The sequence below is a fragment of the Alexandromys fortis genome, unplaced genomic scaffold (genome assembly GCF_014885135.2).
Source record: "Alexandromys fortis isolate MF-2015 unplaced genomic scaffold, M_Fortis_MF-2015_v1.1 scaffold_86, whole genome shotgun sequence".
NCBI lineage: Eukaryota > Metazoa > Chordata > Mammalia > Rodentia > Cricetidae > Alexandromys > Alexandromys fortis.
In genome coordinates, this window is record NW_026067965.1 from 2,567,297 (window position 1) to 2,581,475 (window position 14,179).

Sequence of the window (14,179 nt, forward strand, 5' to 3'; positions counted from 1 at the left end):
ATTCCTGAAGCGAGAGTTACGGTTAACTGTGCTGGGAACTGAACTTGGGTTGTCGGCAAGATCGCCAAGTGCTCTTCACCTGTGAGCCATCTTTCTAGCCCTGTCGATGACTTTTAGACCCTGTAACCAAATGCTTTAGCTTCGTCCAAATCAACTTCCAAATGGACACTGGAAGTTCTTCAGGTAGAAGGAGAGCGATTGGACCGTGTGACCTTGTCTAAGAGTGTCCCTATGGGGTCCCTCAAATAACTCTTCAGCCTTTCCCAGCGCTCTTTATTTCCCACCAAAGCTCTCACCGAGGATGGCTGATTGATTAACCCTTTGTTTTTCTGTTGCACTGAAGCGTTTAAGTAGCCCTAATTCCATTACTGGAGATTCGGAAACACGGACATGGCAGTTCAGGAATAAATCTAGAAAACCATGGCTCACTTTAGGGCTTGGCAGCTTTACCTGTGATAATGAAACCATATGGAATAGGGGTGCTGTTTATGAAAGGCCCACTTACATTTATTCCCCCCTCTACCCCCATCCTCAGACACCTAGAAGACAGAAGGTCAGCACAGATGGCAGCCATATCCTGCGCAGTTCCTCCCACCCACACCAGCCTGTTTCCTCTCGTCCTAATGCCTGTCCGTACCCACAGGTGCCCATGGCACGAGCCAGCATCCTCTGGCTCATCGGAGAGTACTGTGAGCATGTGCCCAAGATTGCACCTGATGTCCTGAGAAAAATGGCCAAGTCGTTCACAGCAGAGGAGGACATCGTGAAGCTGCAGGTCATCAACCTGGCAGCCAAGCTTTACCTGACCAACTCAAAGCAGGTAAGGAGGGGGAGACGTCCCCACGAGCTTTCTCTGGACCCCCAAGAGCTGTCCCAGGAAGCATTCCTTTGACTCTTTCCTGCAGGCCTGGACTCTGTTCTGAAAAGACATATTAGGACAGTTGACTAGTCTTGCAGGTAACCAGAGCCTCCCCAGTGTCCATAGCTATTCCTGAAGCAAGTGGAGTCACTACTGAAGAGAGTCTCTTGTGAGGCTGTGTATATTCATGTCTTGATGTTAGAGAGACCTTATCTGTCACCTTTGGAACATGGGCTGTGAAATGCTTATGCTGATTGAGCTAAGGGAGGGGCTGGCTGTGATGGGCATTGATGGGAGAACATGTATTCCAGGGGACATGGGTTGTGACCTCTTCCCAAAGGTTGGTGACGTCTGGCCTGTCTGTGCCAGGGTTAAGGTCAAGATTGTGTTCCAGCCTGGGCAGTGTTGGTAAACAATGTCTTTCGAAAGGTAATAGATTATGAGAGGTACTATAGCCAAGGATGTAGTTCAAGTAAGCTGGAATATTAGAGCCTTTGGTTATCCAGTATTCCCTGAGATGGCTTGTTCCAAGGATAAGGCAGAATGTGCAGAACTTTTCAAGGAGCCAGAGACTGCAAACAAGAGGGAAGTTCAGCAACGTTGGCATTCTTAAACTGCTGCCCACAGGCTGACCCTGGCCTGCGGCTTATTTTTACAAATATTTCAATTTGAACACGTTCATTTACATTCTACATATGGATGCATTTGTGCTACTGTGGTAGAGCTGATTGCTTTAAAGCAGTGCGCATGGCCTATAAAACCTAAAACTCTCTGACCCTTTCCAGAAAATGCTTGCAGATCCTTGAAACAAAATATCCGAATGAATGGATCAGCTCTACAGTAAAGTGATAGCCCGAGACTGCAGTGTGCCCTCAAAGTGGCTCTTTTGCTGTCCTATGGCAGCAGTCTTAGGATCACAGCACGTGGCATCTTTACTGATGGCTTTGATTCATAGTGCTTGGCCTGAGTCCAGGGACTCGAGTTGGGATAGGCTGGGCCACCAAGTGCCAGGCTCTGGTAAAGAGTCAGATAGAAGGGCAGTAGCTACATGTAGAGGCAGCAAGTACTGGGTCTTGTGTATCAGTGTTGTGGGGAATCAACCCTGAGAGAGCGAGCAGCATGGGGTGGCAATTGTGTGGGTGCTGTCTTGTTTGGAAGGGAGGAAGGAGCAGGCTGGGGGAGCTCTTGGAAAAACGAAGCAGGACCTAGAGAGTGTCACTCAGTGGTAGAGCACGTGCATAGCGCGCACAAAGCTCTGGTCCTCTGGGTTCAGCTCCCAATACCCGAAGAAAGCAAACCAAGCAAAGGGGCATCTCGCGCAGTGGGGAGTGTGGCATGCTCAGAATTCAGCCAGGGTCCTGAAGTCACTGTGTTTTTATAACCTTGGGCCTGTCTGCATGGCAGTTGTCACTGTCATGGTGGGTGGTGACAGTTGACGACTTCTCCTCCTCCTTCTCCTTCTTCTTTTTTGTTGTCAGGGTCTTTGTGTAACAGTCCTGGCTGCCCTGGAACTCATTTTGTAGACTAGTCTGGCTTCATAATCATAGAGATCCCCCTCCTTCTGCCTCCCCAGGGTAGCCGCCACTCTGGTATGAGCCACAGTTGACTTCTTTACTGGTTTCTTTGAGTCACAGTGGGTAGTGTTTCCCCTGGGACTCAAGCAAGGGAGGCAGGCCACCAAGTGTTGGGACTCTGAGTAGTCATCACTGCTAACTATACACGCATTCATTCATTCATGCACCCTGTTTTCTAGATGGTCCCCTTAGGTGCGGGCATGGTAATGTCATATTTTAATCCTGTAAGCTTTTAGTAGCTTCATGATAAATTACTATCAACTTAGTGGCTTAAGATAATATTGATATTTTCTTTCAGTTTTTATGGGTCAAGAACCTGCTATGGCTCAGTTAGGGCTTATGCAAGACTGTCCTAGAAGTGTAGGCCAAGGCTGGGTTTCCACCTGGAGGCAATGCTGAATACAGGTTCACGTCCCAGCTTACACAATGTCAGGGTCATGTCCCGGCTCACACAGTGTGAGGGTCACATCCCTGCTCACACAATGTCAGGGTCACATCCCTGCTCACACAATGTCAGGGTCACGTCCCAGTTCACACAATGTCAGGGTCACGTCCCTGCTCACACAATGCCAGCACTGCTGTGGCTATGGATCCAGGGCCCTGACTTCTTGCCGACTTCCAGCTAGAGACTCCTCCTAGTTTTTAGAAGCTGTCTTTAGTTTCTTCCAATGTGGCCACTTCATTTTTCCAAACCACAAGGGACAAATGTCTTAGAGCCTTTGTACTAGCAAGACAGGCCTCTACTCCCATCACCCTTGCCACATTCCAAAGTCTCAGGCCTTGCTCACACCAAGGCAAGGAGGTTACACAAATGCAAACATTCAGAAGCGACTTGCGTGCGAGTTAGCATGAATGTTGACACGGGTTATTGAGAGTGTCCCATAGTGCTCTTCCCTGGCAGCTGGACCCCTTGGTCAGTAGGAATTATCGTTATATAACATTTGGCTCTTAGGTTCTCTTGAACAGCCTAATCTGAAAAGAAATGTGTATTTATTTTATGTGCCTTGTGTATATATATATATACGTATATACACACATATATATGTATACACAAGGCACATAAAATAAATACACATTTCTTTGTGTGTTTAAATATATACATAATATATACATATATACGTATGTGTGTTTATATATACATATATATACATATACACAAGGCACATAAAATAAATACACATGTATGTATGTATGTATGTATCTTACAGGCACATAAAATGTGTGTGTTTATGCCTGTTTGTGTGCGTGTATATTTGTACGCACGCCATATACATGCAGGAGTCCATAGAAATCAGAAGAGGGTGTCACATCCTTTGGAACTTGACTTAGAAATGGTTGTGAGCTAACATGTAGGTGCTGGGAATTGAACCCAGGTCCTCTAGAAAAGCAACCAATGCTCTTAACCTCCAAGTTATTACAGACAGTCTTTCAGTGCATGGGTTATTACAGTCTTGCAGTGTGGCAGTGCATGGGTTATTACAGACGGACAGTCTCACAGTGCGGCAGTGCATAGACCAGCCTCTTATCTTGATTGTTCACATGGGATTAGGCCTGTGAACAGATGAACCCAGCCCTTCAGTGTTTTTTCTAGAATGAGACAAGGGAAGGAGATGGTCTGTTACTGGCCTCCTGTGAAGCCTATGGAAGAAGATGCTGTCCTAAATTAGAGGGGAGGGGACGGATGTGCCACTGTATCCTAATAGCGTGTTGTCAAGGGTGTCTATCAGTTTGGGCTGGTCAGATGGTCGGTGGCGTCCCGTGTGCGTGTTTCTGAGTCCATTGTATTAGGAGACTCTGGGGTGGAATTGTGGAGTCGCTGTACTAGGGGGGCTGAGCTGGATGTGAGGCATCAGAGTCCATGGAGAGCACAGTGTAGGTAAGAGCGGGGACACGGGTGTCCCTAAAGTGATATGGGGCAGTTGTACCACAACCGCAGCCCTGATTCTGGGCCAGCACCTGGAAATCTCTGCCCGTCTCGGATGTCTACTCGGTGGCAGCAGGGTTAGCAAACTAGTCCTGTCTACGGTTGGATGTGGTGTTGTGTCATCACAAGTCTTCCGAGTCCCAGAGTCGTCCCTAGGTTCTGTCTTGCTCTTGCCTGCTACCTGCACATACGCTAGTGTTAGCTGTGATCTTGGTGATAGGGAAGAGACACATAGAGATCTGGGCCAAAGGCATAGGCAGTGACAGGGATGGGACCTCTGATGCAGACTCAGGTATAGTAGCTATGGGCTTCTCAACCTTGAAGAAGCCATTTCCTGATTCTGCTTCTCTGAAGTGAGGCGATCCTACCTACCACTTGGATGGATCGTGGAGATGGCAGAGAACGGGGAACAGCTGGCACAGTTCTTAGCTCCGGAAGTCCTTCATAAATGATGGCGGCCCCCACTGCCATCACGCGAAGGCAGCTTAAACTAGGCCAAGATTGGGACGGTATCTGAGACTTCAGGTCCTCAGATACAGCTGCAGGCCATGAACTCCAGACGACCTCTACAAACCTCAGAGGCAGAGCCATTTTGATCTTGTTAGAATCGTCTAGGGGACAGACTGGGATCTCTGAGACCCCCTAGGCTGGGATCTCTGAGACCCCCTAGGCTGTTCAGGATTTACTCTGAGTGTTGATAGTTCCAGTGGAAGAACCCCTGTTTACCTTGCTCCTTATTGTCTTGATTCTTTGAAGTGGGGGGTGGAGCCTGGAATCCACAAGGTGTAGCAAAGTTAGCCTTCCTCCGCTAACCCTGTTGTGCCAGAGGAAAGAGGCTGGCTGGCCTGGATTACTAGGAACTAGAAATGAGAAGAATAGAATCTGGGACCAAGAGGGAGGAGAGAACAACCTCATTTGCTGGTCCAAGGCAGATCATAAGTCAGACCAGAGGCTGAAATGTAGAGCTGAGAACCAGGGCAGGCTGGGGGGAAAGTTGGGTGATGTACATATGAGAGAAAGAGACTCTCTCCCTGGATGTGTTGACTGAACACAGCTGTCTCCGAGTCTCCTGGAGCAATCAACCCTCTGTTGATTGCTGAGCCACCCTCTCTTCTCTCCTCAGACAAAGCTCCTGACCCAGTATGTGCTGAGTCTGGCCAAGTACGACCAGAACTACGATATCCGAGATCGAGCCCGCTTCACCCGGCAGCTCATCGTTCCTTCTGAGCAGGGTGGTGCCCTCAGCCGCCATGCCAAGAAACTCTTCCTGGCCCCTAAGCCAGCCCCTGTCTTGGAGTCATCCTTCAAAGGTGGGAGCAGGAGCCAGGGTAACCTCCTGGGAGAGAGGGCAGGAAGTGGCTGGGCCCAGGACCCAGGGTCCAGGATTTCACCCAAGGCCACCTAAGGCTGGGCACCACGCTCCTGTGTGCAAAACTGATCTGCTATTCTCCCCAAAGTCTCCACTACAGCCTTAACGGTTTCTGCCTCACCTGAATATTTGTTCTCTCTGTCACGTGGGACTCTGCTTTCTCTCCCTTTCTTAGGCTCCTCTTTCACCTCCCTTCTGAGCAGGCTTTGGGCTTGGGATTCTATACTAGGATGTTAAATGCCAAGGACCCAGGAAGGCAGGTAGAACGTGCAAAGGAGAGGGCCATATTATAACAATCCCGAGCATGCCATTGCCAACAGGAGTGCAACCCAAGCCCTGGTCTCCAGGCTCCCAGCCTCTGTGACCTGGGAGGGGAGGGGTTGCTCCAGCTGCTCATTAGCCCTAGAAACCCAAGCCAGGGCCTAGCCAGGAAAGATGCTTCCTGCCCAGAGCCTGGTTTTCCTGGTACTTCTGCATTTTTTTTTCCTCCCCTGGGGCTCAGAGGTTGATGTAGGAGAGTGATGGAAATCTCCCAGGATGCTGGACAGCCCTGAAACCATCCTCATTCGCGTCTTTGTGTTACTGACCTACACCATCTGTCCGCTGACCCTAACTCTCCTCACACTCCATTCTGACGGCTTGTTCCTCCCCATGATCACAGAGGCCCACCAGATCTGTCCTCTCTCCCTCAGCAAGCCTAGCCAGCCTCCTCTTCACCTTGACCTCCCGTGTTAGACTTTTCTCTAAGCCCGGCTGTGCCCAGAAGGGGGAGCCACATTCACACTTTGGCCTCCCCATTGATACCTGAGCAGCCAGGCCAGCAGCATCTCTGACCCTGGAGTCTTCTCCCTTAACACCTTGTCCACATTCTCTTTAGTCTCTGTCCTGGACTGACTAGAAAGCTTTTTCTCTCAGCATGTAGGCCTGTGTGTAGTCGGGTACAGGAGTCACCAGGGGGTGGAGCCATCCGTTTCCTTGCCCAGGTTGGGAATCCCCCACTAGAATCCTCACTAGACCCAGTCCCGCCCAGGAATCACGTACCCCCATATCAAGCACTGTGCACCGCCACGACTGGCCTCATTGTAAACCCGTCTTCAGATCGTGACCATTTCCAGCTGGGCTCTCTGTCCCACCTGCTCAATGCAAAGGCTACAGGCTACCAGGAGCTCCCAGACTGGCCGGAGGAAGCCCCAGATCCGTCCGTGCGCAATGTAGAGGTCAGTAGCTTTGGCATGTGTGTGCATGCATGCGTGTTTATGTATGTGTGTGAGTGTGTGAACGTGCACGCATTCGTGTGTGTTGGGTAAGGGACAGCAGCAGGGAGCCCTGGCAGTGCCATCCCAGCCCCCCATACCCTCCCCACATACAGGAAGAAGACCTTTCCCTTATTGAGACCCACGTGGGCCTGTTGGGCGAATACACTGAGGTCCCCTCTGTGTGCCGTGTGCCCTCCTCCTCCTCTCTCCCTGTGTGCTGTGCCCTAGGCCTTTTCTCCTTGGCTGGGTGCCGTCATGGCTGTGAACCATTTACTCCTCTCCCTATGGACTGTGCATCTCCATTTTCTCTCTTGGGGTCAGGCCTGATTAGGGAACCAAGAAGAGCTGTGAGGGGTGTAAAGGGCATGAGCTTTACTTCCCCCTCCTCCAGCCCTGAGGAAACGGCCCCTTCTCATGACATCTTCAGGTACCCGAATGGACCAAGTGCTCAAATCGGGAGAAGAGGAAGGAGAAAGAAAAGCCTTTCTATTCTGACTCCGAGGGGGAGTCTGGCCCCACCGAGTCTGCAGACAGCGGTGAGCAGAGGGGTAGAGCTTCCTGCCATTCAGGACAGACTGTGATGTCTTGCCCATGTGCACGCCCTTGCGGTGGCGATGCTCTGCCTGTGTGTAGACCATGGTCGTGCACTTGCTTATGAGCCACAGCCTGTGCGAACCCAAGTGTCCGTTCTCAGACGTGTGTGCTGTGCAAATGACGTGTGGGTCCTTTCTTTTTTTTTTTTTTTTTTTTTTTTTTTTTTTTTTTTGGTTTTTCGAGACAGGGTTTCTCTGTGGCTTTGGAGTTTGGAGCCTGTCCTGGAACTAGCTCTGTAGACCAGGCTGGACTCGAACTCACAGAGATCCACCTGCCTCTGCTTCTGCCTCCCGAGTGCTGGGATTAAAGGCGTGTGCCACCATCGCCCAGCTCCTTTCATGTTTCTGAAGCCTCAGTTGGCATCTAGGGTTGGGATGGGTCAGATGGAGTTGAAGTTTCAGTTCTGAGCCTGGAGCTGGGAACCCAAACAACTCCCGTGGACCCCAGAAAGGCCTCTGCATACAGTGGGCAGGGCCTTCGTTGTTGGCGGTGGAGGGGGGCTTTGCTTGCAGTGGGGAGGCCCTGACACATTTCCTCCGTAGAGCCGGAATCTGAGAGTGAGCCCGAGAGTAAGAGCAGCAGCGAGAGCGGCTCTGGGGAGTCCAGCAGTGACTCAGATAATGACGAGGAGGATGAAGAGAAAGGAGGGGGCAGCGAGAGGTAAGCAGAGGAGCCTTGGGGAGCTAGTCTGGAAAAGAAACATCCGGGTCTCGAGGCAGCCCTGAGCTTCCCGCAAGAAGCTGGGGGCCTTCACACCCACTGCTCTGTGGCTGGTGGCTCTGCCCAACTGCTAAGGTCTGGGAGGTCTTAAAGAACTCCTGGGAGTGGTGGCAGAGATGTAACTGGGGGCTTGGAGTCCAAGATGGCACCAGCTAGGTTAAAGCTTTTATGGGGCCACGTACAAGTAGATACAGGCTTGACCGGCCCAGGGTTCCCACTCTCACCTCTGCTTTTCAAGATAAGTCATGAAAAGTCCCCTGTTCGGGGAGACGAGGGGGTCAGGCTGGACCTTAGCCTCACCATTTCTACTTTAGTGAACAGAGTGATGAAGAAGGCGAGAAGAAGAAGACGAAGAAGAAGAAGAAGGTGCCCGAGGGGCACAGGGAGGGCTCATCATCAGAGGAGGGCAGCGAGTCCAGCAGCAGTTCCTCGGAGTCCGAGGCGACGTCAGAGTCTGAGGAGGAGCAGGCTGAACCTGCCTCCTGGAGGAAGAAAACAGTAAGAGCGTGCTTCCTACCCCCTGGGCCAGACGTCTTCCCACCATTCAGAACAGACTGTGATGTCTCTCACCACGCCAGAGAAGGCTAGGGTGCTCCTCTTCCTCATAGCTCCACCCCCTTTTTCTCTTTCAGCCTCCCAGCAGCAAGAGTGCCCCTGTAGCCAAGGAGATCTCCCTGCTTGACCTAGAGGACTGTGAGTTTGAATGGTAGAAGGCATGGGTGAAGGAAGCCCGGTGTGACTTAGGAGGCGTCCTGGAGTCTGGGGTGTCTGTCCTGGGTCATTCTGGTTTCTAGGCTTCTGTGTCTCTCGCTGTCCACGGTGCTGAATTTTGCTCCTTGAGCTCTGGGCCCAAGACAACCCTAATTTCCTCTTCCTCATTAACCAGCTTTCTTTCTCCCCCTTCACTCCCAGTTACCCCTCCTAGTGTCCAACCTGTGTCTCCTCCCATGGTTGTATCTACCAGTCTGGCTGCTGACTTGGAGGGCCTGACACTCACAGACTCTGCTCTGGTGCCTTCGGTGAGCTGGGGAAGTACTTAGCTGAATGCTGCATCCTGTGGTCTGGGCCTGTGTGCTAGGAGGTGGGAGTGATGACTGGGATACCCTGGTTGGGACTGGCTATCCTTTGCCTTATTTCTGCACTCCCCTCCCCTCCCCCTCCAGCTGCTGAGTCCAGTGTCCAGCATTGGGAGGCAGGAGCTGCTGCACCGGGTGGCCGGAGAGGGGCTGGCCGCGGACTATGCCTTCAGTCGCCAGCCTTTCTCTGGGGACCCCCACATGGTGTCCATACACATCTACTTCTCCAACAACTCTGAGACTCCCATCAAGGGGCTGCACGTGGGCACTCCCAAGCTGCCGGCCGGCATCAGCATCCAAGAATTCCCTGAAATTGGTACAGAGGGCCTTGGGAGGGTAGAGGAAGAGGCCCCTAGCAGATTCAGTCTTTCTGTAGTTGCCGATACTATTTTAGGGTCAAGCCAGGTGCCCTGCTATGGGGAAACAGAGGTGGAATTGAATTATGACTTACACCATGGTGGACAAGATGAATAAGAAATAAGCAAGTTCATATTAGGGCCCGAGGTGACTAAGCAGTTTTGAGAGTGGGTGAGGGAAAGGTACTTAGGCTTCAAGGGGAAGCCAAGGACAGTCTCCAGAGGCACAGAAATCTGGGAATCCAGAGGGCTAGTCTGCTCTGATAGAGAAGAGAGACTGAAGCCATACCGGGTTCCAGGACAATCATGGCCTTTCCTGTCCCCTCATTGCTTTCCTAACATCACCCAGAGTCCCTGGCACCTGGAGAATCCACCACTGCTGTGATGGGCATTAACTTCTGTGACTCAACCCAGGCAGCCAACTTCCAGCTGTGGTATGTCCCCAACTTATGTGGTAGTGAGAGAATGGGATGGAGAGAGTGGAGAGAGGCAGGGTCTGAGAGAACCAGAGCTGGAGAGTGTAGCTGGTGGGCTACTCTAAGCTCTGTGGGTCTGGCTGCCATTCCCAGCCCGAGATCTCATCTCACTCTTCTGCCTCAAGGTAACGGGAATGAGGGAAGTGGTTGCTGGCTTCATTTCTGCTCCTGTCTCCTTTTGCTTTTCCCAGCACCCAAACCCGACAGTTCTATGTCTCCATTCAGCCGCCTGTTGGGGAACTGATGGCCCCCGTGTTCATGAGTGAGAATGAGTTCAAGAAGGAGCAGGGTGAGTGCTCCCTGTGGTGGATTGTGCGGACATGTGGGAGGAGTCTCTGCCCTTTAGACAGAGAGGGCCCTGTAGCTTCTGCCTCTCTCAAAAGTCTTCGCCATGTGTGAGGCTTGAGAAAGTTTGCACACAGCCCTGCCCGCATTCCCGTTGGGAATACAGTGCTTGCAGAGGTATGGTGGAAAGTGTTGGGAATAATTCTGTTTAGGACACGGGAATTCTATTAGAGGGGAGCACTAAGAACAAAACTGGAGTTGGTATTGTTTGTCCTAGTTCCGAGGAGCCCTGAATGCTCTTGGTCTAGGATTTCAGAGTGAGAAGGGCTCCCAGAAGTTACTGCGGGAAGGAGGGGGGAAGCTTTCTAGCAGTGGCAAGTCAGGGAAGCAGGAGAAAGGCTCCATCCTCTTCAGAAAGAACAGCCTGGTAACACTCACAGCTAAGAGCAGAGAAGCCAGCCGTGGGAAAAGGTAGCCCTACATCAGGGGAGGAGATAAGGGCTTCACACAGCTCTGGCCTCAATTTCCTGGGGTGAGGGGCAAATACTGTGGCTAGTGATAAGGTCATTGTGATAGACCCGATGAGAGATGCCGAGGCAGGATCAGAGTCATAGCAGAAGGCATGAAAGGGCTGGGATGGGAGAGACTGGGAAGGGGCAAGCTACAGACAGTAGCCTTGAGATAGAGAGGAGGTGGACCATAGCCCGACTCTAGAATCCCTGGCTTGATATGGAGATGGGCAATGCCCTTCCACCTTGAGCAGGTGGTGAGCGTTTACTGAGATGGATCAGGTTTTGAGAGTCATGTGGTCTCTCTTGTAATAACGTAGCTCTGCTGCTGTTACATGAAACAGTCACTTAAATGAATGGGTGTGGCTATGTTCCTAAGAATATTTTATTTAGATATTTGGGAAACTTTTATTTCATTTTCAAGTTTCAAGAAATGCTCAGTGCTTTAAAAAAAAAAAGCAATACAACTACAGAACCGCAAGCCATTTGGGTAGTGAACTGCATTTGGCTTATAGCCTAAAGATTTGTCAGACCCCTGCTCTGGGAGAAAGTACAAGGCAGGCAAGAGAACAGCCTGGCTGGTTTTGGGGCCAGGCCATCTTGAAGCGCATTTGGGGAGGTGTTAGGATGTGCTTGAATATATAGATCTGTGCTTAGCAAACACCTGCAGACGGCAGTCACAAGCACAGAGGTGGGAATGGAAGCTGTGAGTGCGGGTGACATCGCCCTGACAGAGGGGGCAGTGGTAGCATGGGGGTGAGTGGTTGTGCAGAATCTTAGGAATTCCTGCCTTCTCTCGGAGAAAGGGGAGGGAGCAAAGAGAGCTGACAAGGCAGGAAGGTGCTAGGGGGTGCCTGTAGGCTGCCATGGCCACAGACTTCCAGATCCGGCATGCCAGCACCCATGCTGAGCTCAGGGAGAGCAGGCTACTAAAGGGGGACAGCACAGTTGCAGTGGCTTGAGGGAGATTTTAGAATCCTCTGTGGAGGACCTTGGCTATGAATAGGGAGAGAGCAGGGCACCACCATGAGGAGCGCTCCCTGCTTCCAGAAAGTTCTCAGAAATGGCTAGATGTGAGCATGACCAGCGTGATGGACAGTGACAGGGTGGTGTTGTTGGCCAAGAATGGAGGGTGTGAGAGAAACAAGGCAAGTGTGTCAGTTTCCTGAACCGAGAGAGTGGGGAAGCCTCACAGGAAGGAGAAAGGCCAAATAGAAGCCTGGTGAGGGTGATTCTGACCTGCAGAGCCTGGGAGAACCTGAGAATATTTCGCTAGCTAGTGCAGGTGCTAGCCTGGATCCACCACAGCCTCTGCCCTCATCATGACCTCTGACCCCAGGAAAGCTGACAGGCATGAATGAAATCACGGAGAAGCTCACACTGCCAGACACCTGTCGGAGTGACCACGTGGTGGTGCAGAAAGTGACCGCCACGGCCAACCTGGGCCGTGTTCCTTGTGGGACATCTGATGAGTACAGGTATGAGTGGAGGGGCAGAGGTGGACTCTGCTGGGGCCTGGTTTGAAGGAGCACCCCAAGCCCCAGGGCACCCCTCCTCTGCTCCCACCTCAGGTTTGCAGGGAGGACACTGACTAGTGGGAGCTTGGTCCTACTGACTCTGCACGCCCGGCCAGCTGGACCTGCCCAGCTGACTGTCAACAGCGAGAAGATGGTGATCGGCACCATGCTGGTGAAAGATGTGATTCAGGCTCTGACTCAGTGACTCTGCAGCACTGTGACCTCAGTGATCGTCACCTGTCCCTCCCTGTGACGTTTGCTCACACCTCTCCCCTCTACTCTCCTTCCTCCCTCACTCCTCCCTCTATCCTATTACCCACCTAGTGTGGGGGCACTGTCTCCCTCCCACCTGTTTCCCATGGGTTCCTTAGTGACTCTGCAGAGGAAGATAGTAGCTGCTCCTCCAGCAATCCCTTCCCTCGGCTTTCTGTAGGTATTTATGTAGCAAAAATCTCAATAAAATGTCTTCTCACTGGGTTGTGGCTCACCTTTCCTTCTAAGGGGTTTAGGGGAAGCTGTTCATGGCTCTCAGGGAGACTCTGGTTGGTAACTGAGCTGACCACCTCTAGGCAGGAGTGTGTCGGAATCTCTGAGCGAGAGACATCTAGGAGAGCACGCCAGGCAGAGCTGGAAGGATTCCTCAGTTTCAGCTGGGTGTGGTATCACTGGCAAAGAGTCCCAGCACGTGCAAAGTGGAGGCAGGAAGACCAGACGTTCAGGATTGTCTTTAGCTACGTAACAAATACAAAGCGAGTCTTAACTACATAATCTGTCTCAATTTTTTTTCTTGACCTCCTTTTCTTTACGTGTGTGTGTAACTGTACTGCATGTTTGTGGGCACATGTGGTGTGTGTACACATAATATGAACACATGTGTATGTCAGGGTCTGAAGTTGATGTCAGCCATCACTCTTGCTCATTCTTCCAGCTTACTCATCGAAGCAGGGTTTCTCAGTCACACCAGTTTGCTGATATGCTTAGTGTCCCCAGCCAGCTCGCTCTGGGAATCCTGTCCCCACCTTCCCAGGCTAGAATTACAGGTAGGCTGCTACACACATACAGTATTCACGTGGGGTTTGGGGTCCTTCCACTTGCCTGGCAAACACTTTCATTGTGGAGCCAGCTTCCCATCCCTCTCCCCGCAGCCCTTTTCTACATCTGAGCAGAAGCAGGTTCCCATTAGTGGCTGGCAGTTTGCCTTGGTTTCCCTCATAAGCCCTTTGGGAAGAAGGGACTCATCATATGGGGAATTCCCCAAATATGTAGCAGTTCAAAATACATCAGTTATGTCCGGATAGAAGGTCTGGAGCTTTGATCCCCTCCCAGCTTGTGAGATGAGCCAATTGGCCATCTTAGTGGAGGAGAAACAGAAGATATACGGCCATGCTTCTCAAGAAACCTTTTTTCAGTCTCTTGGGAACTCTGTTCACAAATAGATTCCAAGGCCCCATCTTATTAGCTGAGCAGACAAAGGTGCTTGCTTCCAAGCCTAACGACCCCGAAACACCTGGTGGAAGGGGAGAACCAGTTCCTTCATGTCATCTTCTGATTTCCACACCTGTGCTGTGGCACATACGTAAAATAAATGTAGAAAAATGTAAATGCAATGCATGAAGCAGTCTTTAACATTAAAAAAAAAAAAGTCCAGATTCTGAGCATGCGGT

General features: G+C 51.3%; 1 protein-coding gene across 1 annotated transcript in view; it reads left to right on the plus strand.

Moving 5' to 3' along the window:
• Ap3b2 (adaptor related protein complex 3 subunit beta 2) overlaps positions 1–12,991 on the plus strand; it is a 35,321-nt gene extending 22,330 nt beyond the window's left edge. The window contains exons 14-26 of the mRNA XM_050154117.1: positions 644–820; positions 5,481–5,667; positions 6,825–6,943; positions 7,410–7,518; positions 8,119–8,236; positions 8,611–8,794; positions 8,929–8,989; positions 9,209–9,315; positions 9,460–9,688; positions 10,078–10,162; positions 10,396–10,493; positions 12,338–12,476; positions 12,570–12,991. Of these exons, the coding sequence (XP_050010074.1) occupies positions 644–820; positions 5,481–5,667; positions 6,825–6,943; positions 7,410–7,518; positions 8,119–8,236; positions 8,611–8,794; positions 8,929–8,989; positions 9,209–9,315; positions 9,460–9,688; positions 10,078–10,162; positions 10,396–10,493; positions 12,338–12,476; positions 12,570–12,720 (1,764 nt within the window). The 3' untranslated portion in view covers positions 12,721–12,991. The remainder of the gene's footprint in view (positions 1–643; positions 821–5,480; positions 5,668–6,824; positions 6,944–7,409; positions 7,519–8,118; positions 8,237–8,610; positions 8,795–8,928; positions 8,990–9,208; positions 9,316–9,459; positions 9,689–10,077; positions 10,163–10,395; positions 10,494–12,337; positions 12,477–12,569) is intronic.
• The last annotated feature ends 1,188 nt before the right edge of the window (positions 12,992–14,179 follow it).